The sequence below is a fragment of the Varroa destructor genome, unplaced genomic scaffold (genome assembly GCF_002443255.2).
Source record: "Varroa destructor unplaced genomic scaffold, Vdes_3.0 BEIS01000004.1, whole genome shotgun sequence".
Lineage (NCBI taxonomy): Eukaryota > Metazoa > Arthropoda > Arachnida > Mesostigmata > Varroidae > Varroa > Varroa destructor.
Window position 1 is genome coordinate 52,841,248 of NW_019211457.1, and position 22,812 is coordinate 52,864,059.

The 22,812-nt window shown below is 40.6% G+C and overlaps 2 protein-coding genes and 1 long non-coding RNA gene across 11 annotated transcripts in view; 1 reads left to right on the top strand and 2 right to left on the bottom strand.

Annotated features, from left to right (window-relative positions):
• Positions 1–520: 520 nt before the first annotated feature.
• LOC111248645 (intraflagellar transport protein 81 homolog) lies at positions 521–6,426 on the bottom strand. 5 transcript variants are annotated; one of them, XM_086985956.1, is made up of 13 exons: positions 6,286–6,426; positions 6,006–6,098; positions 5,473–5,703; positions 4,763–4,926; positions 4,450–4,579; positions 3,917–4,165; positions 3,359–3,553; positions 3,064–3,168; positions 2,723–2,898; positions 2,262–2,407; positions 1,982–2,148; positions 1,653–1,786; positions 521–1,091 (listed from the first exon to the last, which is right to left on the bottom strand). In XM_086985956.1, the coding sequence occupies exons 3-13, from the start codon at positions 5,662–5,664 to the stop codon at positions 734–736; spliced, it is 2,016 nt and encodes a 671-aa protein (XP_086842082.1). In that variant the 5' UTR covers positions 5,665–5,703; positions 6,006–6,098; positions 6,286–6,426; the 3' UTR covers positions 521–733. The 5 variants fall into 5 exon arrangements, with proteins under 5 accessions (XP_086842082.1, XP_086842083.1, XP_086842081.1 ...); XM_086985957.1 differs by having other exon boundaries at positions 5,800–6,098; XM_086985955.1 differs by having other exon boundaries at positions 521–706; positions 917–1,091; positions 5,473–6,098.
• Positions 6,427–6,486: 60 nt separating this feature from the next.
• On the bottom strand, positions 6,487–10,645 carry beta4GalT7 (beta-1,4-galactosyltransferase 7). 2 transcript variants are annotated; one of them, XM_022801331.2, is made up of 4 exons: positions 10,506–10,645; positions 9,602–10,094; positions 8,702–8,939; positions 6,487–8,476 (listed from the first exon to the last, which is right to left on the bottom strand). In XM_022801331.2, the coding sequence occupies exons 2-4, from the start codon at positions 10,056–10,058 to the stop codon at positions 8,197–8,199; spliced, it is 975 nt and encodes a 324-aa protein (XP_022657066.1). In that variant the 5' UTR covers positions 10,059–10,094; positions 10,506–10,645; the 3' UTR covers positions 6,487–8,196. The 2 variants fall into 2 exon arrangements, with proteins under 2 accessions (XP_022657066.1, XP_022657067.1); XM_022801332.2 differs by having other exon boundaries at positions 10,502–10,636.
• A 175-nt stretch (positions 10,646–10,820) lies between these two features.
• Positions 10,821–22,812, top strand: part of LOC111248649 (uncharacterized) — a 31,926-nt gene continuing 19,934 nt past the window's right edge. For all 4 annotated transcript variants that reach the window (XR_002672637.2, XR_015325595.1, XR_015325596.1 and 1 more), the window contains exons 1-2: positions 10,821–10,960; positions 20,467–20,573. This is a non-coding gene — a long non-coding RNA (uncharacterized LOC111248649). The remainder of the gene's footprint in view (positions 10,961–20,466; positions 20,574–22,812) is intronic.

A 22,812-nucleotide genomic window follows, 5' to 3' on the forward strand; every position in this document is an offset into this window, starting at 1 on the left:
TCGACAGTGAATCATTGCGTTGCACTGTCGCATCGTGCACATGCCGGCATAGAAATACCAGGGTGCGATATCTGATGCACCGCTACTGACTAAGCGTGTCTACTAGTACTTGAACAAACATTCTCGCGGCAGTCCCACAAGCACACGAACCGTTGCGAGGTACTGAGCGAGCCAGCAGAGTGAGCTAGCAGATGATCAATGAAGTACTGAATTGCTTGGGGACGTATGTTAAACATTTTTCTGCGTGCTAAAGGCAAGAAAGCAACGGTTTTAGATGCTTCCAACCTGTAAAAAGCCACATAATCCATATTCCTTTTCGATAAGCGAAACCTAATCAAATAAATGCACTTAAAGGTATGGTACCAGTGTATTCTAATGGGGTACTTCAAGAAAAGAAGAACCCATATAAATGACGTCATCGCGTATAGCTATAGCTTACCACTCTATCAAAAAATGATACGTTTTCATCATGTAGTAAGCGATTTGCTACGTGGGCAATTTAAGAAAGAAGACATCGACGAACAGTGAGGTGTCTTCTCAAAATATTTATTTACATCATTGATAGCCCTTGAGATTGCTTAAAGCTGCGTATTTTAATATCGAGCAGTCTGTTTAGGTCAGTCCACATTTTGAGCTGGGTTACCAACGAATCTTGATTCTGATTCACTTCCTTCTGGCGTTCTCGAAGTTCTTTCGCTTCAGTTTCCTGTGAGAAGAATCGACACGTACTATACTATACTACTATACTACTCGAAATAGCTAAGTCCATCCGACAGCGACGGTGACGATGATGCAACATACGCTGAATCAATTGTCGCAAGAATGAAATTGTACACAAAAAAAAAGCAAATGTGATCAGAGATCTGAAATTTAACTGAAATGCTTGAAATATATCTAGCGTTACGGCTGTGTTCACCTGTTTCTGGATCGCCAAGTTAATCCGCTCTCGATAAGTTTGCTTCTTAATTTTTGGATCTGAACTCTTATACGCGGCTAACTCGGACTTTATCATGAGATCCAACTTCGCTCGTAGAAGTTTTCCTTCGCGATTGTTCAAATGGAATCGGGACTCGTGGGCCAAAACTTGCTCCCTAAATGCATCCATAAAGAAGTTAAAGAAGCTGTAAAAGTTGGGCCAGTAGCCTTTTGTGTCAATATAAAATGTCGATGTAAACCAGATTTTCTTTTTGTATCGGACCAATTAATTGGACTGCTGAGTGAAAGTAAACGGCGCTCTTGCTACATCCTACATATACTGCATACTTGAGAAGCAAGTAGTTGCATTATGTGATATCGATTAAGTAAGATTACTTTATTACATAGTGAGTATCGTTGAAACCAGACCACAGAGATGATTAGCTTCCAACGTGCAAAACAACACAATTTTTTCCCGTTTTTTTTTTCTCATTCAAATTTTCCGTTGCCGGCAATTTAAACTATGCTATTCCAGTATCACAAATCTTCTGCATACACTCATGATAATTTCTCCCGGCATTTAAATACCGGTACCAGAACGTCAGCACATATGCGTTATAGCGTCGTTGCAGATATATGTATATATATAATGCTGGTTCGTACGAGCAGTTCCAGAAAAAAAGAAACAAACTTTAATAACTGCTCACACTTGTAACTATACACAACATTATATTTACCTGAGTTGTTGGACGTCAAGTTCCAGCTTGGCCATCGACGTGTCGAGGCCTACTGCACATGAATTATAAGTGTTCTTTTTATCTTCGTACTCCTCGTGTAGCTCAAGAATTTTTTGCCGAAGCGGCTTCAACTCCTAAAGCATAAAGTTTAATCCCGTAGTACAAATGTAATTGAACAGAGCAGACCCGTTATTGGGATATGGAGAAAAATGCGAAATACATAATTGTAAAGGCAATTAAGGTCTCAGATTGTCACCGAGCGATCCGCAACAAACAGTGGTAAAGTCCGGCTTGTCAGCGCAGCCGTTGACAGATCATCTAGTGTTTACCTTGATTAAGGGAGCAAGTTCAGTTTTCTTGGCCGCTATATGTGCGTTTAGCTGTTCGACCATATGCGACATTTCTTCAAGTGTTACCCCTTTCTGCTCGTCGAGTCGTGCTTTCAGACTGGATATTTGCTCGAGCTTGTTTTGCGCTTCAAAATAGCCACCCACACCTGAAAAAGCCCATTGTACACAGATACACGGATTCCCACGTTACGCTCCCAAAGAAAATGTGGGTGTTACTGATTAATTATCATATATTATTTTACAGATTTGGGCGGGGCACCTTTCGAATGTTCTGCCGCAATAAGGTTTTCAGTGGCTTCCTTTTCTTTCTGCAAAAGTTCGTCCTCCTCGGCTGCTATCTTATCCGTCTCTGCGCGGAGATCTTCTAGCTCCTGCTTTAACTGTTTATACGAATTCGTTTTCGACCTGAAGTTGGACGATACCGATAAGCATTTTAGTTCGGTCTGCGCATCGAGTTGCCTACCAGTATATTGGACAAATGTCTGCTTCGATACGGGCGACGAAATGCGACTATTGTTGTCGCTCCCCGCTGACCACTATCTTCTTCGAAATAACCCGAAAGATCTCTAGTAATCTTCTCCCTTTCAAATGCAAAATACCTTTTGACTATATCGAATACTACATTTGGCAAGAAACCAATCAATTGGAAATTGGAAAATTAAGCATATTACTTATTCAAGACCTTTCTTCAGTTCAAAACAATCGAGAACACTGAAGTACCTGAGTTTAGTGACGTACTGCTTGAATTCTTCACCACGAACAACGGCGTGCGTGTCCGCGTATACGGCACTCTTTTGTCGTTTGTCCTCGAGTTCACCTTGAAGTTGAGCCAACTGATTGGCAAGCGTCTCCATCTGCTCAGCCGCAGCTTCTTTCTTTCGCGACACAATAGCGGCCTGGCATTTGAAGATTAATTACAGGTAATGGGGAGCATTCATTATAATGAAAAATTATCATGCTATTTATCTATAGTACGTACGTCGAGGTTACTATAATTGTTGCAATTATTTGCTAATTATAAATGGAGGACCACATAAGTTCAGGAACTATCCTATAGGCACCTGTTGTCTGAAAAGAGTTTGTTTTTCGTCAGGATCGCTGCGTCGCATCTTCTTTTCATAAAGGCGACCTACTTCAGTATTCTCCTCAATTAGAGCCTCATTCACCTGTGCAAACGGCCCAGCGGTTAACGTTCCGTTTAAAGTAATTATTAGCATATAAGCAAACATACATTGTCAACTAGTTTCCGTATTCGGCCACGTTTACCAATCGATATTGTTCATCATACAGCTAATTCTATAATTAATGCTAAATATGCAAAAATAAAATACAGTGTGCGAGGAAAAAGCACTTTACCTTGTCCAGGTCGGCCTGTGACATTGCAGGTTCGGCGACCACCCTTTGAAGGTCCTTGATTAGAAGTCGGCCTGAACGAATCTCTTTAGGCAATTTCTCATGAACCAGGTAACCATTTGCCTTTACCTCTTCCATCAGTTTCGATAGAAGCGTCTCTGGAGTAGCTCCAACGGCAGCTTGTCGCTCAATTTTTACCTGAACCATTATGTGCGCCTTAGCAAACTTTAATTTGTAAAAATGTATCACTGTTACAGTACTTGGTACAATCAAACCACCAACGTTGTGGTGTGTACGAGATAGCTGGCCTTTTCCAGCTTAGCTAGTTCCGTTACAGGCGGATATAACTATAGGAATGGAAAGGTCACGCCATTTCAGCCGAAACGGCCTGAAAATAAGTGCACCTTTATTATCTCCACTCATTATTATTCGGCAAAGTAAACGAAGATATCCACCCAAAGCCAAGCCGTTACAATTCGGTCTGTCTAAAACTACGTTCAATTAAATACATTTAGTATGAAAAATGATAGAAAAGGTCTATTAAGTGCCACTCCACTGTACCATCTGAGTGAGTCGATTAATCTTCTGCTCAGTGTGATTCAACGTGTCCTGTTGAACCATTCGGTCCTGAGCCAAACCCTCAGCTCTCTCCTGTTCTCGACGCAGACTCGCAGCGGCCTTAAGCATCGCGTCTCGATTGTAGATGCTAGATACTTTACGTTTTACTCGGTCCATTTTGCGGCCGAGCTGTTGCCGCTCCTCTTCCATGTGCTCCATATCTTTCTGGATTTCTTTTGAACTTTGCACCGACTATAAATAGAAGAGCGCGCACAGATGTCACCATGCGTAATATTAGAGTGGGCCGTCAGACGCCGTGAAGTTAGAGCTGGCCATGGAACTGGCGAAATCATTATTGTAGTACGCCATTTAAGCCCGCTTTCGATGAGATGAAGTATTATAGAAAATAACTAATGCGGCCCATAATTACAATTGCACCTTGTATTACTGGTTTGGGATCAAGTGTAGGAAGCAAATCCAAATGTTTCATGACCCAACTATACAAAACAAACAACAAAGTCTCTTTTCAAGCTTACCCTACTGAGAGCTTCGTATTCCTTATGAACGAGCTTGAATTGATCCATAAGTTTTTCGTACTCTTCTTGAATGTCCACAAGGTCCGCATCGCCTTCTAAATCAGGCGTAATTTCCACTTTCATCAAATACCTATGTCAATCATAAAGAAGCATTATGACACAGAGAAGACGTATAATCAAAGTTGTTTTAGGTAGAACTAACGACACTGAACCCCATCATACAATTAGTATCTTGTATATAATAACATAGGCTATTTTATTTACATAATCGAATCAATAAAATGGGAAAAGCTCGAGGATGTTTGATAGAGACCTGGAAAGGTATGCTCTCTTCTTGTGGGTGTCAAGCTTTGCGAGAACGTAGTACAGAATATGGTAGACGATTCCTTTATCGCTCATCACGAGCCCCTGCCGAAAGGCGCTCAGCGAAATGTCCGTTGGAGGTTTATATTTGATGATACGGAGTAGAGTCAATGCCTGTTAAAGATCAATAACTTTAGGACACCGCTTATGGCAACCTTAACATGTAACGCTACCACGACGAACATTGAACTTTATTGAAGGCCTCACTGGTTCGTGTCACTATGAATGACCTTCCTAACGAAAGACGTGCTATTTATTTTGTTCAACATTCAGTAATAATGCCCAAAAAATCATGGCTCTGAACTCACTGGCAGTGAACAATTTAGCTGCCAAAAAGGAATTTTCGCTTATTCATAAAACATAGCTACGAAATAAAATCATGAAAGAAATGAGACAAACCTCAATAAATTAAAAAAAAGTAAACCTAACTAGTCATGGATCGTTTATTAGTTTGATATGCTGGCTCGATAATATCGCCGAATCAACTAATCAATTTATTCTCACGGTGGAGAACTTGCCTCAAAGTAATATTTCCACATCCCTAATAAAATTAAAGTAAACTGAACTGGATTCACACACAGTTTCGATTATTCTACCAGATTTTAGAATAGGCCACAGGATCTTATAAGCGTATGGTTACTTCAGCCGGAACACGCTCACCTTTATAGAAAGCTGTTCGGCGTCTTCGGTTCGCACATCGGATTTCACCTTTGGGTCAACCTGTGCGAATACATCAAACATCAGCTGCAGGAGCTGCTCCGGACGGAGTGCGTCCAGACTGATTAAGTTGAGGTTTTTGTTGAAAGGTTCCTCATTCAGCCTAGCCAATACGAACTTCACCTGCTCGGTCATTATGGTACGGTTCCTGTGCTTTCGGAGCTCCCTGCGACTCTGTCGGTGCATGCAAACTTGTCTGTTATTCCTTTACAACTACAAGGATTCTAGGAAGGAACTACAAGGATATACGAACTACAAGGATTGCCTCACCTGTTCGCTAGTGCTGATTTGTATGGTGTTATCGTCTGTCTAAGTACGTACAAACGCAAAACGTTCGACAGCTTCTTGATTGCCTATTTCCAATTGTACAGAAATCGTATCCACGAGTGCCGCTCCATTAGCTCATAAAAGCAAAAAGCGTAAAAACAATTGATAAGTACGGTCAGTTGTTTTTAATTCATGACAACATTACAAACCTATTTGTCGTCGCAGCACTGCTCGGCCACTGAGAAAGTCTGGATAGTTGCAGGCCTGAGGTGTGTTCCGAGGGTGAATCGCGGTTGCCATAACTACAGACAGAAGAGAGATATCGGTCGAGTTGAGAGTCCGTAACTTATACAAATCAAGGGATCGTACTATAAGTTGCTAACCAATTTCATTACAATAAAATTAAGGTGTGCTCAGTATAATGACGATTATCGTTTAATTACGTTAGGGAATAACGCGATGACTACTTTTATAGTCAACTCTACTTACCCACGGAACACTATGCGGCAGCTCGAACGATATTTTCTACACCAATGTTATTACGGTGATACGTTTGTTGAAACAGGCTTTCAGCTATCGTTATGAGATGAATGAATTGTCCCTGGGATTAGTTAGTTCCTAGGATTATTATATTGGCTATTACGAAATACGCTTACCTCTAAACAGCAAAAATCAAGGCGTCACGCTGAGTCAATGTTTCACTTATGACACACACACCTTTATTGAACATATTTTTGCTGAAAAATCTACAAAAATAAAACCCACATAATCAAAAGCTCGATTTGTTTCTCCACTCTCGAAAATGTTTTTACCGCCAATCTTAAACCGCTTGCTGTATCGCCCACCCGCCCGTCTGACAGGCAAAGCGCCCACTATAGCGAGCACTAGTCGTAAAGGTTGTTCAAGCTATCAAACGCATTGATACCCATTCGTTCACACTTATGACTACCACGCACTGTCAAAATTGCTATTCTTCAAGTGGTGATTGTTTACCTGCTGCGTTACACGCTTGTTGCGTACGACAATACGGTCAGAAGATTGTGATAGAAAAAATCAACACATAAGAGGTTGACCATAGATGCCGTTAAGTACTCTAACATCAGATGATCGATGTTCGGATTAGCTCTCATTTTCTTCTGACGACTGAAATCTCTCTGATTTAATGCGGTACCAGCCTGTGCTACCATTGAAGCTAGCGTACACCATGAAGTAACATTATTTTGATTTATAGATGAGTGGCAAGTGGCGGTGCAATTAAAATCTACTTATAATACAACAACCATTATATATACATGACAAGGAGGTATACACTATTGCCATCAAAAACGATGACCGAAAAAGCCCTCGAGATCGCCAATTGATGTATCCCATGACATCTAATACTTCATTCGTTGTCGCTGTCCAACGTTCACAAGTTGGCGACACAAGTTATACGAAATTATAGATAACTTTGTTGATTTTTAGTTTAAGTTGTCCATCTTTCTCTAGATACATTCGACTCTAATTGTTCACAGCATTTCCTATTATCAAGGCGATTCTCTAACAGCGCTCAAACATGACCAGCTACACTCTTACATCAGTCTGATTTACGAAGGAGTGCCAACTGAGATACGACAGACAATTCTCCGCGAAAGCTGGGCAAGTCTAAATAAACAAGCACGAATAAACAAAGCACTGGAGTAAACAATGGTAGCATAGAAAATATAGGACATCGTCGAGTAATTAAGATATAAAAAACCAGTCGAGAGTAACAGACAAGAGTAACTAATAACAAACGTCAAACGAAGTAAGCACGAGCGATGCGATTGAATACGCCCGAGTGAGCAGGGGACATTGTAAAGGAGTAATTCGGTTATAGCAATCCAGAACTAGTTTGCACTGACCCATTGCCGGCTGCTCGATAGACCCAAATCTGGACGAAACCGCTTTTTGTGCCACCTCTCTTGCTTGATTCGGAAACGCTGCCTAGAAGTAGGTTTATGTGATTAATTTTGAATGTTTTTTTAAGAAAGCAGCGAACCCAACTCGTGATCTATTTGTCATTCGGCCATCCGTAAGCATTTATATTTTTTCATTGTTATTCTACTTATTTCCCACTTGGCGTAGTTACCTAGTAAAGCATTTTATATACATGGCGCATATAATTGTATTCTGTACATCATTGTTCTGTAGATCTATATTCAACCCATTTCAAATATCACTTACACTGACTTTATTTATAGATTTGTTAATAATTTAATTTGAACTACTTCTTCTATCTACAGATGCGATTCCCTTATCGCATGTTTGTTTCTACACATGAACAGGGCTCGACCGTCGGCTCCGTTGGCAGCGTGACCCTCAAATGATGTTAGAGTTACTATTGATCTGCCATACGGCCGGCACATTTCAACAGAGAACTCAGGGTGACACTGGATTTCGCGGCGGGTTATCGATGGCCGATAGAGCGACAGGTTTTTTCGGTCGAGGTTTTTCGCACCATGGCGTAATGGTCAGATCGCAATGTAGATGAACATTGTGGACGTCCACAGGCACTTCGCCAATTCTGACTTGGTAAAGGCCCTGGTGTTGGAAAACAACGTTGTTGAGGCCGGTAACTCGATCGCGCTTGCGTGACTCCTCTCGCTGCGACCCAATTCGGACCATATCACGCGGACGACGTCGCGCATCGTGAATATGCCTAAACGGGTAGAACGCGCACATATCTACTAGCAATTCGATCACGGTTATCTATCAACCAGCGAATGTCTGAGTAGCTAACGGAAAATATTAAATAGGCCGTCAACGTAAGACTTTTACTTCTTTGAAAATCATGACCGAACGCGTACCGATTTACTGGCGTACACAAATGGCTTTGAACCCGAAACATTGATTAGTTTGTACTGGCAGAAATCACAATACTAACCGAAACGTGTCGTTGATCCCAGTTCCGATGTCCGTCGGCGGTCTCTCAAATCGTACGTTTGCCTCTTTGGCGCGAACGTAAAACTCATCATCTTCCAAACCCCAACCCCAGTATTTATTCGATAGGCCATTTAGCCGAGCGAACACCGCGTGCCGCATTAGCAGTATCCCACCGACGAAAGTGGAGTAATGGTATTTAGGATGAAGATGAGGAGCTGCTATATGGACGATCACGTTATCTGTAGAAAATTAAATATGAAGACAAACGTTTCTCGAAGAGAAATATATGCGTGTTACCGAAACTCTTTGAGACGACAGGCCAAATAAGAAGTTGTAGCCCCCCGTAATAATGTTTCGTCCGGTTTCGAATGATCTGAGAGTCATTCATTGACCAATAGAAAAAAGACAGCTTAACGATTGGGGGGGGGGGGGGGGGGCTCTAATACTAGTTATATAAGCTTACATGTTCAATGCATATATAAACATTATACGATGAATAGCTGGACAGATTTCGCCTCTACGGCTACCTAGCTAGCAACAGTTCAATCTAATTCAAACATGACACACAAAAAAGGCAGGCAATTAGATACGCGTCACCGGCTACTTTACTGATAGGCACAATAAAGTTTGGTAAGTAAAATGTTTATCTGTTTATAAAAATATACATTACATAATGATAGCAACAGATGTCAATAACACATCTCGCCCATAGGTTTGACAGTGAACTTTTAAAACATCAACCCCAGTCAGATCGCCCAAACAGATCAAAGGCACTTGGCGAAAATCATAACTAGTTCTTCAAAAAGATGTATATGTTAGGTGACTCGGCTTGCAGATACCTGTAAACATTCGAAACGGATTCATTACTTGCTACGCTTATTGTTGCCAGCAATCTTCTCACCTCCTTGTGGAAAACGATAGCTGAGTTTCGGGTTGAGCGGAAGAAGATCCACGTCATGCATCACCATATAATCGCATTGTGCCCTACTCACAAGGTATCCAATGTTTATGAGCGCTCCGCGGTTGAATCGGAACCGATCACCTTGGTTGATCACAATAAATCTGTACGCTACCCCCTGGGCTGTTAAAAATCGACTTAGATGCGGTACAAATTCAAGTAGTTCTTCAAACCGATCCCGAAATGGTATAATTATGGCTAATCTATGTGAGTATGGATGTTCGAGAATGCCGAGATTAAGCCAGAAAACCAGGCATAACGTGCACGTCAACGACAAAGCTATACCAGCACAGAACAGTTGGCGGACGTTGCGGGGTGCGAAACCCATTTTGAAGTCGTGTATGGCACGCCGAGTACGCTTCACAATAAGCGCTTTTACTTGGCCTCGACCCACAGGCATCGCAAGCTTTTAAGAACCACCTAGTCTTCCAATCGACTAAACACCGAATACAGATAAAATAACAACAAAAAAAATAAAAGAATATTAATTACAGAGAAGAATGAATACAGCAGTTTCTACTGATCTGAACATACCTTAGTACTCATATAACGAACGGATACATAAATGACTGTGTGTAATCTTTGGTTAGTGGTTACAAACGGAAAACATAAGTGAAATCTGTGACATCTAGCCAATGGTGCAGAAAACGCAAGTCGTTCACATTAGAAACATGTGTCCGTATAGGTAATTTGTGATGTATATATGAACGTTGCCAATATTGGAACACTAAGATATTAACGAAACGGTTTGCCTTTTTTGCCGTCTCTCATCCCGTGTAAATCAGTATAGCTAATTCATTTTAGTTATTATCTATCGATGAAAAAACGGGGATTCTGACTTACTTACGCTAAACTTGCTCGTGCCATTTCCGGCAGCATTGGCGCTCCGAACTCCGGAAAAAGAAGCAGCTCAGGGTAGTGGAACACGGCTTACTGTTCGAAATGTCACTAGAAAGTCGCCATGTTGGTTTTAACGGATTTCCAGTGGGGGGCAGCTGATTGGGGTGTTACACGTGAAAGTTAATCGTAGCAGGAAGTTTAAATAGTTCGTTTCGTTCAACTTGTATGTGCGTTTGTGTTTCTTCGACAATAATAGCTATTTGCTATTAAGTGGCGAATCAGATAGTGAGTGCACTGGCAAGTTCATCCTCGAGATTTAACCTGGTTTGTCAACAGTGAGTCTCTGAGCGGCAGTTGGAACGCGTAGTGGTTCCTGGATGTAAAGAGCTACCATGCCAATAATGTTCCGGAGCGTTCGCGCGCGTGCAAACCCTAATTAATAAGACGCTTTTTTAAACACCTGTCAGTTGCCATTGACCAATACTAATATTTTTTTCCCATACATAATAGTACACTCAATATATCGTTCGAAATTCGCTTAAAAAACACTTCTATAGAATTCAGTGTATCATACATAGGTGGAAACAGAGAATCTATCCCAAGAGGCTGGATCAGTGGTAAAAGATGGTGAACCCGAAATTTTTCGATGAATTTAGAGATAGCCCAGCTATTTGATATAAGCTGCGATTTAATTGTGACGATTAAAGAAGAAAACTCTTGATATTCTTCATAGCGAAAAGCTACCCTCTTTGAATTACTAGAAGCTGATTTATCAAAGAGATATTTTGCGGGTGTAGTAAGCCTCCTAGTTAAAGTCGTCGTCGTTGTCGTCATACATTGGGCATCATTTATTGGTATTATAATGCATAGAAACTGGATCAGTATAGTACAATGGCTGTCTATGGAAAAGTCTATGGGGTCATGTCCATAAGGAAGATCTTTGCTAACATTATATATGAGGAAATAGGATTGATTAGGCAGTTAGTTAGAACGATGCGTAGTGCTACCAAAGCTGCTATTAAAAGTTCAACATGTCTTTTTCTCTATATAGCCATTTTACGACAATGTGTTAGATGGAACATAAATAGATAGTTGATTTCGGCTGTTCCTGCGAGCATTCTCTTAATATTTGGTCACCTTTTTGATTAAATAACCCTGAATCAGTACATTATTTGACTTTATTAAACTTTCTTTTATTCAGAACACTTTCCATTACTGTGGACCGTACAATAGATAGCATCATAAATCAGTTTTTTTTTTTACAAACGCACGAATAATTAATATCGTTGTTATTACATTGTATGTAAATGTATACTCTGTAGCGGTCAAAAGCACTATATATATATAGCTTGATTGACTGTTCATTAAGGTGTCGTGTTCTTTAACACGAACCCATTCTAAAACTCAGATCGGTTGTTATTTCCAGACACTATCAGTATTCTCATGAGTCATAGTACATTGTCTTTGTAAGTATTTAATTATCAGCGCCTGGTCACCCGTCAAGTCATTTCCCAATAACGTTTTCTTCTGTACGTTGTTTCGAAGAAGGGACACTCAAAATCATGCGGAGGATTGCCCCGGATGCGACAACGTCAGTGGCTTTTTGAAGCCTGCATGTTTTTCTTCTGCTGATCATTATCATCAGAATGCTGAAAAAGGTATCGGACAACTTCAAGTAGCATCCCGGAGCCGTTGTTTTTGGGGTGACGTCGCCAAAACAACCCGGATGCAAGTTTCCGATTTCCTTTTGCGTATCCTCGTATTATCGATGCAAATAATTGCAGCAGTGTACGAAGACGCTGATTGCTTAACCCATCGCTAGGGGCCCATAAGGATGTAGCCCATATTAACTCACAAATATATATGCTTTCTTGCTTGTTCGTCCGCAGTTTAACTTACTGTTAAAGGTATTTCTAGAGACCTGTTTGGCCAGATACCTATGAGTCGAGTTAAACTAAATAGATCCAATGTCTATATCTATCCCACAACGACGACCCTTTAACGTCTCATTCGCTCGACAGCCACACGCATATATCTATTTGTAGGCACTGATTCAATGAACAGCGTTTTCATTGTGGCATTTGGTGAACTTTGAACCAAAATAATAATACCGTTCCTTATATAATGGCATGTTTAATGGCTTCAGACAACCAAAGCCTTTCTAGTGGTTATCATTAGTCTATAAGCTATTAAGTCGACGCTAACCATTTTCTCGCTAATACATATCGTTATTTATTATTATTATTTTTTTTCTCCGATATCTACAATGTTAGTACCCTTTTCGCACGTTCATTTGTCTAGCTCCAGTGATCGGTGTTATTTCCTGTAAAACAGTCAAATTGTAATACGTATTGACGGCACTTTGACCGTTCGTGCAAGTGGTGAGTTTGCCGTAGACTATCCAATGCGTTGTTTCGAAAAAAAAACAATATCGACATTGAAGGTGCAGACCGCTGGCCATACGGCCAGCCAGTCACTGGTCGCCTCTGAGAAATGTGGGTCAGACGACTCAGCTGAGTGGAAAGGATATTACGTGGGTTGATGAATCCAGATGAGAAGGATTCTGCGAACACTAAACTTACGAGTGTATACATTAAACAGTAAACAAAGGAAACATTTGTTTGAGGTACGATGTTTCATTGATCGAAGTAGAAGGTAGAAATCACTCGCTCAAACTGTACACCTTTTCCACTAGCAACACGTTGTTTGTACGAGGAACGACCAGGCCGGGTCAATTAGGCTGACCATTGCCGCACGTAATGTCGACGCTCTCTTAACTACAAGGGTTTAAGCAAGCCTTAGTACTAAAATTTCATTCACTTGCCATAAAGTTCGAAAGAAAAAACGCTGCTGTATACTCAATGAGATGCTGGTCGTGTTTGACTGACATCTATTGCTACCGATGCTATCGACTATCTTCTTCGTGGGTGCAAAGAGGCACGTACCGAGTGACTTTTTCCTCATTTACCCTATAGAAAAGCGAATATCTGCATACTAGATCGAAAACTTGTATCTGCGATTAGATTTATTACTCTATTACATTTTAAGAAAAACCGCTTCCGAGATAAAGGGATAGAAACGATTGGTTATCGAGAAAAGACAATTCCCACCGAGGATAGCTCACGCAGGTCTACGAGTTTGACCTTGAAGGTCAGTCACAAGCGCCGACTAACCGTGGACTCTACAGCGAGTATATTCTGGAGGCACGATATCTGTTAATGTCGTTAATATGTCAAGGTCTTAAACAAGCGGGGAAAAAAAACCACTGCAGGATAGCTAACATTGGATAGATAAACATAACTTCAACAGGTGCCAGTTTTTACAGTAGCACTTTCTTAATTAGAAACCATAAATATACCTATATTTGTTCAATTTAAGAAAACGCATAACGGAGATAATCTATGGGCAAATATACACCAAAATAATGTTAAGTATATATCTAAGTCAATAGGCGCTTTCGTATTACAAACGTCCCCTCTGGCTACAGCTTGGACACGCAAGAGGTACTTCCCTATTCTTATTGATTTTGTATTCAGTTCTGAAGAAATGTGAATTAATAACATCATTTTACATTTCCTTGCGCGTTTAAACTAAAAAATGGCAAAAATAGAAGTGTCAAAATAGAAGGTGACATAAGTTGAAGTGAATGTCACACCCAAAAACACACAGACAATTCATGTAGAATCTCTACGGCGCCATTTTTCGTTTATACCTTTGTTCATGGCGGCCGCTTTACTGCTATTGTCTCTACCTGTCAAGAGGACTGTTGTGTTCAATAAGATGTGTGTGCATTCAAATAGACCCGCGCTCATTGCATATGTTCCCCCAGGACAACTTATAATGATCCATCCAATGATTCGCCTAATCCAGAGATCACGGATCTGGGCGCTTTCGTCGTTGATTTCGATAAGAGGTTGATACGACCTGCTTTCTAAATAAACGCTATAAACGGGTACGGCCACGCCATCTAATTGGCTATTAAAATCAAGGTGAAAAGCAATTTCTATAATTTTTCCTTGATCTCATGGACTGGGTCCGTTGGCCTTGCTGGGGACTTCATCATGCCAAGCTAATCAAAGAAATCGGACAGCGTAGAAGTTCGTAGATGACATCCTCGTAGCCTAATCAGGCGCCTACGCCAATATTCCCATAGTATAGCCATTGTGCCGAGAAACTCGTGGTTACATTTGGCAGTGTCTATGCTTTTACTCGGTGTCGCTCCGTATTTCGCGGAAAGAAATAATGCACGCAGAAACCGAATTGGTACTGCACCAGTTACTATTGTTGTTACCGGGGGCCTGTTCTTGTCCCGTTTTCGTCTCGTAGGCCATCGATGCTATACCGTTTAGTGTACATTCTCGATAAAGTTTTTGCTAAAGCTAAGCTTCACCTTTGTGTGCAACTGTAGTAAAGACGTATCGACAGCACTTCAAGCGAGTATTCTGACACGGTCTATTCGTATATATGTATTACGCTTTAGTAAAAAGGTTGAAGGGACAGAGCGGGCTGAAGACCGTTTCGTGATTTTGTCTTTCGATGCCGATGATGATGCCTTCGCTGGGCTGAGATGTCGCGCAAAGTTTGCTTAGGATATTCGTATTTTCTCTATCGGCTCGCCATGCTATCGATCGTTGTGTATCTGAGCATTGGTATCTATGAGAACTATTGTGAATACACAGTAGAAGACGTAAGACGACACGGAAACTTCGGATTCTACGTTGGTCTGTGTTGACTCTTTAAGGCTATCTCCAGGTCCGTATCATCCTGTGGACCTGTTCCATAGCAGTCGCTCTACCACGGTGTTAAATAGACACTGTCTACCTAGGACTGCTTGCTATTACCTGAACTTCTATCCTAGGCTTCGTCGACGAAAATCCATTCAAGACCATGAAGAACCGTATTGATAGTGCTGGTGATCGTACCTAGAAGAGGGATTTTTTAACTTGGTCCCAAATAGATTGGAATGTGGCGCCTGTGTACATACTCAACTAAATCATCGGTATTCTTATACACACCTCTCATAAGACAGGCCAATGATGCGTATACGCAAGTGCGTGATATTAATACGCACGGAATGACGCCATAGGCATTTTAGCCTATGTCAAAGTACCTAAGGGGGTTCCCGTAGATTTAAGGAAGCTAGAGAAGACTATCTCCGCGGCCTATTACAGAGGTGACCGTCTCTATATTACCAAGATTATTATTGTCGGCATCGTCGTCAGTTTCTTCCTTCTTTGAGCATCCAGACACGCACCAAGTTTGAGGTTACCCGCCGCAGTACGACCGCTAGTTCGCTAACCTTCCATCATGTCACTGTTGCCAGTTGGTTCGCAGATGAACGGGACGTTCAGACAGATTTGCCGAGGATAGAATTTTGCAAAACAATGGAAAATCAGGAGAGCCGACGTTAGACAGAATATCATCGTTCTTGGCCGGTAATTGCGTAGGCGGGTGACGATGATACTGTCGAGAGAGGCCTTTTGGTGGGAATGGAGCTACGAAAATCGATAGGGATAAAGCGCCAATCCGATTCTATTCGAAATAGCAGATTTCATAGGTCTGCTTAGAAAAACTGATTTTAGAATAAAACTAAGAAATAGTAACGAAGATGGTTTCGGCTTGCGAATATGAAGGGATTTAAAAATTCTTAAATTTTAGATACTTACTTGAAGGTCATGCAGAGGCGCAGTGCTCATACCTATTTACGTTGCCACTGAAGATTGCCTTGAGGGTTTGGAAGTGACTTGCTTTAAACGAATATATCAATTGGATAAGTTGATTTTACCGTCCGAATTGGTAGGATTTATCGTTGTATTATTATTATTATGTGTAGGTCATCCATTGATCATGCTATGAACCGTCAGCCAAAACCCAAATCTAGCCCTGTTCGTGGCGTCGTATGGTTTCCTAATTCACAAATTATTAAGAAACCGTTTTAGACGTTTCGCGCACCATCTTTATAAACGAGCAGGCATTTATCACCTATGAATTTGTAAACGTGACTCTGCAAAATACTATGCCTATGGAAGTTGTTCTATTAGATGGTGCGTTCTTTACTTATCGATAGTCTCTGGGCAATAACTCTGAAGTTTGTTACGTTCATCGTTTAAACCCCTGTTTTAAACAGGCTCTGTAATAAAGAAAAATCGGCATAGACCTGCCATATCAAAAAAATGTCACGCTTTTTCAGTGCATTATTAATGCCTTAAGACAGAGTCTAATAAAGCGCCATTGTTAAGATGTCAATGCCGTCACATAAATGAAAGGTTTTGGTGCTGAAATGCCGAAAAAATCGTTTTCGTTTAACGAAGGACAAATCTCAGAATCTGTTATCTAGTCTTAATGATGACTACTAGTAAACTTAAACGGTATGACAAACTTTTAAAGTGCCTTCGTTTTCAGGACATGTTGTCAGACTGTTAAAGGAATCCCAGCGCTATATGTATGTATATTCTCGTATAAATGGCCTGTTTATATATATATATACGAGTAAATTCTCGCTTATGGAATACTGCGTTTGGCCAGAAAATCACGAACACAAAACTCATTGCACTGTAAACGTCCACCATATATTCCTGATTTGGCCTTTGTGTGCTCCTAACGTTGCGTTGTTGTACCCTTGGACATGGACAGTTTCAAGCAGCGATTGCAAGAGCTTGCGGGACGCGCGCGAATTATTTGTATCATTCACTGTTTTTTCCCAGCCAGCCGCTGTCTAGAAAGGAAAACTAAAGGTAGAAAGAAAGAGAGGGGCGTGATTTTTTAGCATTTTGGCGCCGGCAGGCGCGCATTCGGAGAAGGAAACAAACGACGCCTAAACAGGGTTCGGCCGTAAATGGGGCTTGTTTGTTTATTAGCGGTAGCGACGTGCGCGTATGGACACCCATATTTACTTGTGATTCATGCCGGTGTGCGACGATGATATTTATTTATACAATTTGTATGTCTGTTCCCTTTTTATGTTTGTAAGCGAAATGCAATATTGCGAAATGTTGCCTGATGCAACTGAACATTTTAATCTTTTTATTTGCTACATCTTTGGCGTCAAAAGGAACAGCCACATCGATTTAACGCTGGAGCGGCCCGTTCCAGCGTCAAACGTTTCTCCAGCGCCAGTCACATCGTATGGACATTGTAATTGAATTACGCGTGATGCGTACGTGTCTTTGTATCTCCTGTTTATTTACGGTTTGCAGAAAGTATGAGGGGGCTGGACGGGAAAAAGAGCTGGGCCCGAAAGATGGGCCGAAAGCGGTTCGATGCGTCTATTGCCTAAACGCGTACCACGACAATTCCGCATGCAACGATCAGATGAGCTATTGCCAGTATTGTAGCAGCGGGAATTCGATGACACAAAGGGTATACCGTTGGAAACATTAGAAAATTTCATTTCCAATAGAAACTTGGAAGAGCACATCTGTGTATCTTCTAAATGGAGACGACGGGGACGTAAAATTTTGTGAATGTGGATGGATGTATATATAGTTCATAGAAGCAATGCACGAGGTACTGAAAACGGTGAAACGTGAATGATCCGAAAATCCGAAAATATATATATATATATATATATATATATATATATATATATATATATATATATATATAGAAGAACAGAAATACTGAATGGAATACCAAGCCGCTTTTTGTCTAGTGTCGATTTTGAATTTAGGAACAAAGTGAAATAAGATTTGGCGATGCTAGAAATTAAGTGACATTTTTTCTTGTCGTGCCTTCTGCGGTTTTTTCGATATTGAATTTTACTTGATTTCTTATTTGGGCTGTTTATTTTTGGCGTCACCCAGACGGAATTCAGCGGCGATTTTGATGTTACAGATGAACGAAAAGATGAGGCCAACAGAATTGCCAATACGAGCTAGGCAAAATGACGGCATCTCGTAATGTCGCTCAATTTTACAATGGAAAATGACTTAACGCGTAATTAGTTAACTAACAGCCGTTACTGTTACTTGTTGTGGACCAAATGATTTTAATCTTTCCATACCGCGTAGATTTATAAATAGAGCTATAGGACCGAGGATAGACTAACTTCGAAGCTTTTTTTCTTTTTTAATGGAGAACTGGAAAAATCAAAGTAACGTACACGATGGAAGAAAGGCCTCATATTTACCATGATATGATCGGTTCGACCGTACTGGTATTGTAATCTATTTATTATTTTATTTATCATACAGCACACAATGCCTACGAAAGGAGTCAAGGATAAGGAAAACAACTTGCAAATTATCTGCAGATGTTGCCGATAATCTCCGTCGTGGCTAACTCTGCCATGTATTAAACAAAAAACTTGGATTAGTTAATCGGTATGCTTGTATCACAAGCACGTTCTCGTACGTTTAGAACGTCACCTCAGGCATATATATGTATAATATGAATTTCTATTACTCTGTCTTAGGGCAGTATCATCAGCACCAAAATCTTTGTTTATTTCCCGATGACGTGACTCTGTTAGGCCTGCGTTGTGTGAGCAGAGTTACTTTTGCTCTATGGCCAATATTTTATCGAGTTACACAGGCAGGAATATCAGTAGACAATCGACACAGACCTAGAACCAACTAGTGCAGCGGAGGCAGTGCTTCGACTAGAAAGGAGTTTTCGAGCCTTCCGTCCTATAGATTCAATTGGCCAGCCAATGTCGGTAGCCATAAGAGGCTTCAGCAAATAGCGACGACACAAAGTACGTGGTCATGTTTGCTTCTCACGTGTGATCCCAGCCTACCCCCCCCCCCCTCTTTTATTCGATGCCTATCCCAGGTTTTTTCTGTTTAACAGACTTTCATTCCGTCCGTTGTATTTTTGCTTGCCTCTAAAATCGCTAATTTAAGAATGTTAGAAAAAGAAAAAAGCTAAAACGGGGGTGCGATAAATAGCATGTATTGGGTATATAACGTACATTTATACATGGATACAGGATGTAGAATGGATGCGAGATAGTTGCTACAATAACGGCGGCCAACAGCTATCTTATGAGGTAAAAAGGACATGAAAAAAATTCGAATAAGCGCGCATGCTAAGAGCGCGAAAGTGCCTAAAATAAAAGATAATCATATAGATTTTTGTTAACTGACGAAGCCAGTTTAGCCTGGAGAAAACCCAGTAATGTATACGTAAGTACACATGTTGATTGTTGGGTGTTCTATTTATATCACTCGTAGTGGTGCGGTAGCAACATTTTTGTGTGGACATTTAAAGTGACCTAGGCCTAAAACAAGTCGTAAAGCAACACCCTTCGTGTCGTGTATGGAATATGTTGTACGGAGCGATGCTCTGCGACAGTATCGGACGAAAAACTATAGGTTATCTATATGCTGTCGGTAAAAATATATATGCTGTGACGTTTTTTTTTAATTGCCTTTAATTTAATTGATAAAAGTTTTTTTGTACAATTGTCGCTGTCGCTGGTTATAACGTTGCTCGAGGCGACTCATCTTGTAAGTCGAGCTCAATTGTACAAAACGGAATAAAGAGTTAATCGGTGGTTCAGTGTTGTCGCCTATCGCTGATTGGTGATCAGTCCCAGTTTAGAGGCGGAGATTTCTCCGACAGTTCAATTCGATAAAAAGATATAACGGATATTTGTGTCTCGTGAAGATGCCTTTGCTTCAGAAGTCCGCTATTGGGACCTCAGTGACATCGATTTTTGCCAAGTTTTTCTGGCTTGTTTAACGATCACCTTCTACAGACCAACTGTTTAGCTGGGGAGCGTAAAGAAATGGAATAGCTGAATCATGAAGCTAATCTTTTTACCCCTCTTAATTATAGTTATTATCGTATTAGGACCTCTGATAATCGTCGTCGTCCGAACTCTGACATCTCGAAGTTTATAAAAAGCCAGCGCTGCATCAGCTATATATAGAATGCATATGCATTTACGACGCTTTCTATTGACTGGAAGAATGGACGAAACATGCGTGTTTTCAGGTATGAATGGATTCTGTCTGCGTTTTCAGGAAGATCAGGACGTTCTGACGGGACCTGTGAGGGGATTCACACCACTAACTAGGTGATAAAGGGCATCACGTTGCAATAACGTATTGTTTGGTCCCCACTGAATCAGGTAGGTCTCTGTACAAAGACAAATGCCCTTCACTGTTGCTAGGATGTTCGTTTTATGTATCTATCATATGTATTCATAGGCATGTTAGTCTAATCGCTTCAGCTGGATAGTCTACGGGGTTTTATGTAGATGATAATTCATAGATAATGTTAAAAAAATGTGTTAAACGTCAGATTGAAGCTCAGCATATAATGTTTATGAAACTCGCAATACTGTTTTTGTCGTTTGCACCTTAGTTTTTCACTTGATGTTTATTTCTTACAAACTGTTCCATATTGAAAGTTTCTGCACTGCACTATTTATCAAGGCCGAAACACTGTTGAAATAGTGTGGGACATTTGCTTTCTGTACGATAACAACGCTATTTCTAAAAGGTCTGCTCAACAGGAGTTTACCAAGCTTAGAAAATGTATTCAGTGCCTAGAGGATGCCTCTCCACCTTCGCCGACCGCCTATGTGTAATGACGGCCATCTGAATGCACATCTGAAAGAAGACGGCCGACAAAAAAATTGGCAAATCGGCTGAAAGTTGGGCTTCAAGCGAACGATTGTCGTTGGCCACTTTTAGTTATTTGGGGTTCACATAGCAATTCCGAGCTTCACCATCTTATAAAGTCCTTGAACCCAACAATGGATTGCGACTTAACGCTCCATCTCAGTATCTGGTCTGGTATCCAAAAAAATGACCAATTTTGCACGGAGCTGTTATCGGTAATGAAAAGTGGTGTTTGCAGGTCTATATAAACCAGAGGTCAAAATGACTGGTCTTAAGCGAGAAGCCAAGGTGCAGATCTTTATCCAACAAAGTTTATGTTTTGTATTTGGAAATACTGCTACAAGTTTGATTCACTGAGGACTACTTACTACAAACAAGACGTTTATTGTATCGGGTCCATCAGACTAATCAAACAAAGAAATCCGACAGGAAGCGTTGAATTATTTTCTTACAAAACGGCACAAGGCCACACACAACAAGCATCGTCAAATCTGCCTTTCCGAAATTCAAACGGTGGGTTTGAGTGCACCCTATATATTCTCCAGCCCTTCTACCACCTTCTAACCTTTTCACGCTTTTTCGAGGCGAAACTTGTTATCTTTTGATAAAAAGTTCGTTGAAAGTCATTTAGTAAAAAGACGAATAAAGTCGTGACCATGACGGCAGATACATAACTTAATAACTTATTGTCACTGGAGTAAAAGGTGTGGTGTTTTTAGTCAGTAGAAAAGGCGCGGGAACTTTTCTCCAACCTAATTTGGCTCCACTTCGGTAAAGGAAATACCTCCTTTGTGGCCCTAACTTGGGTTGCAAAGGGATCTAATGTCATCTCGTACAGTATCGTTTAAAATGTTGTTTCCTGTGATGACTATTTTCCTCTCGTTTACGGTAGATTGAAATCTTAGTTAATAAATAAAAATGAACGTTTCTAGTTTAACGTCCGGTACAGCTGTTAATCGTTGCCTCAGACAGCTGACCCTTTTCAGCGTGAAACGAAATTTGTGTGCTTTCAAACCTAAATCATTAGAAAGGAGGCAGAAACAAGTCTTACTTCATAAGCGTTTCTAATTACATACCTTGCTAATGCGATCTTGAACGATCATTTAGTAACGTGTAAAAGTTGATAAGTTTGAGTCCTAAGCCCATTTATATGTATTCTGTATATGATCATATTCTGTCCGGGTCCGGTGGAAACAGATTGCAGGCTTTCTGGTTTGGCAATGACGGCACTCATCCTAAACCAGATTCGCGAGTCATCCTCGAACGCGGACCTCTATGATTTTAGGAATGTATCTTGAATAGTTTTCAATGTGCCATCAATATACCGAACAACTTAATCAACCTTGTTAAAACGGTTACTGCAGCTCATCTATAAACCTTAAAATTTGGAGAAAAACAGTTTCATTTTTCCCTAGAAGTATGCCCAAAATGCTATGTTTGCACTGCTATCTTATCTAATTATCAGGGTAAACATTTCCTTAATACGTGCTTCTGCACCTTTTTAAATCGATAATTATATACTCTATATAGAGGCTCAGCATTTAAATATGGTACCAACGGTTGAGCGTAGAGCCACTCAAACTATGTTGGGTCTATATAGGTCTATTCGCCAATCCCTTTTAATGAGCATGTTTTATGATTATATATATATATATATACAACGGATCCGTTGTCTGATACGCAAATCAATGTACGCCTTTGTCATACACCAAAGCAAAAAATCAGATTTCCACAACCGTCAGT

Excerpts from the sequence above, each read along its gene's own strand:
- LOC111248645 (XM_086985954.1), bottom strand. The coding sequence starts at position 5,715 with ATGCACCGACAGAGTCGCAGGGAGCTCCGAAAGCACAGGAACCGTACC. Across the intron at positions 3,169-3,358 it reads CACAGGCCGACCTGGACAAG|GTGAATGAGGCTCTAATTGA; the intron begins GTAAAGTGCTTT and ends CCGTTTGCACAG. Across the intron at positions 1,787-1,981 it reads AACTTGCTCCCTTAATCAAG|GAGTTGAAGCCGCTTCGGCA; the intron begins GTAAACACTAGA and ends TTTATGCTTTAG.
- beta4GalT7 (XM_022801331.2), bottom strand. The coding sequence starts at position 10,058 with ATGCCTGTGGGTCGAGGCCAAGTAAAAGCGCTTATTGTGAAGCGTACT. Across the intron at positions 8,940-9,601 it reads CTATCGTTTTCCACAAGGAG|ATAACGTGATCGTCCATATA; the intron begins GTGAGAAGATTG and ends AATTTTCTACAG. Across the intron at positions 8,477-8,701 it reads GGGATCAACGACACGTTTCG|GCATATTCACGATGCGCGAC; the intron begins GTTAGTATTGTG and ends CTACCCGTTTAG.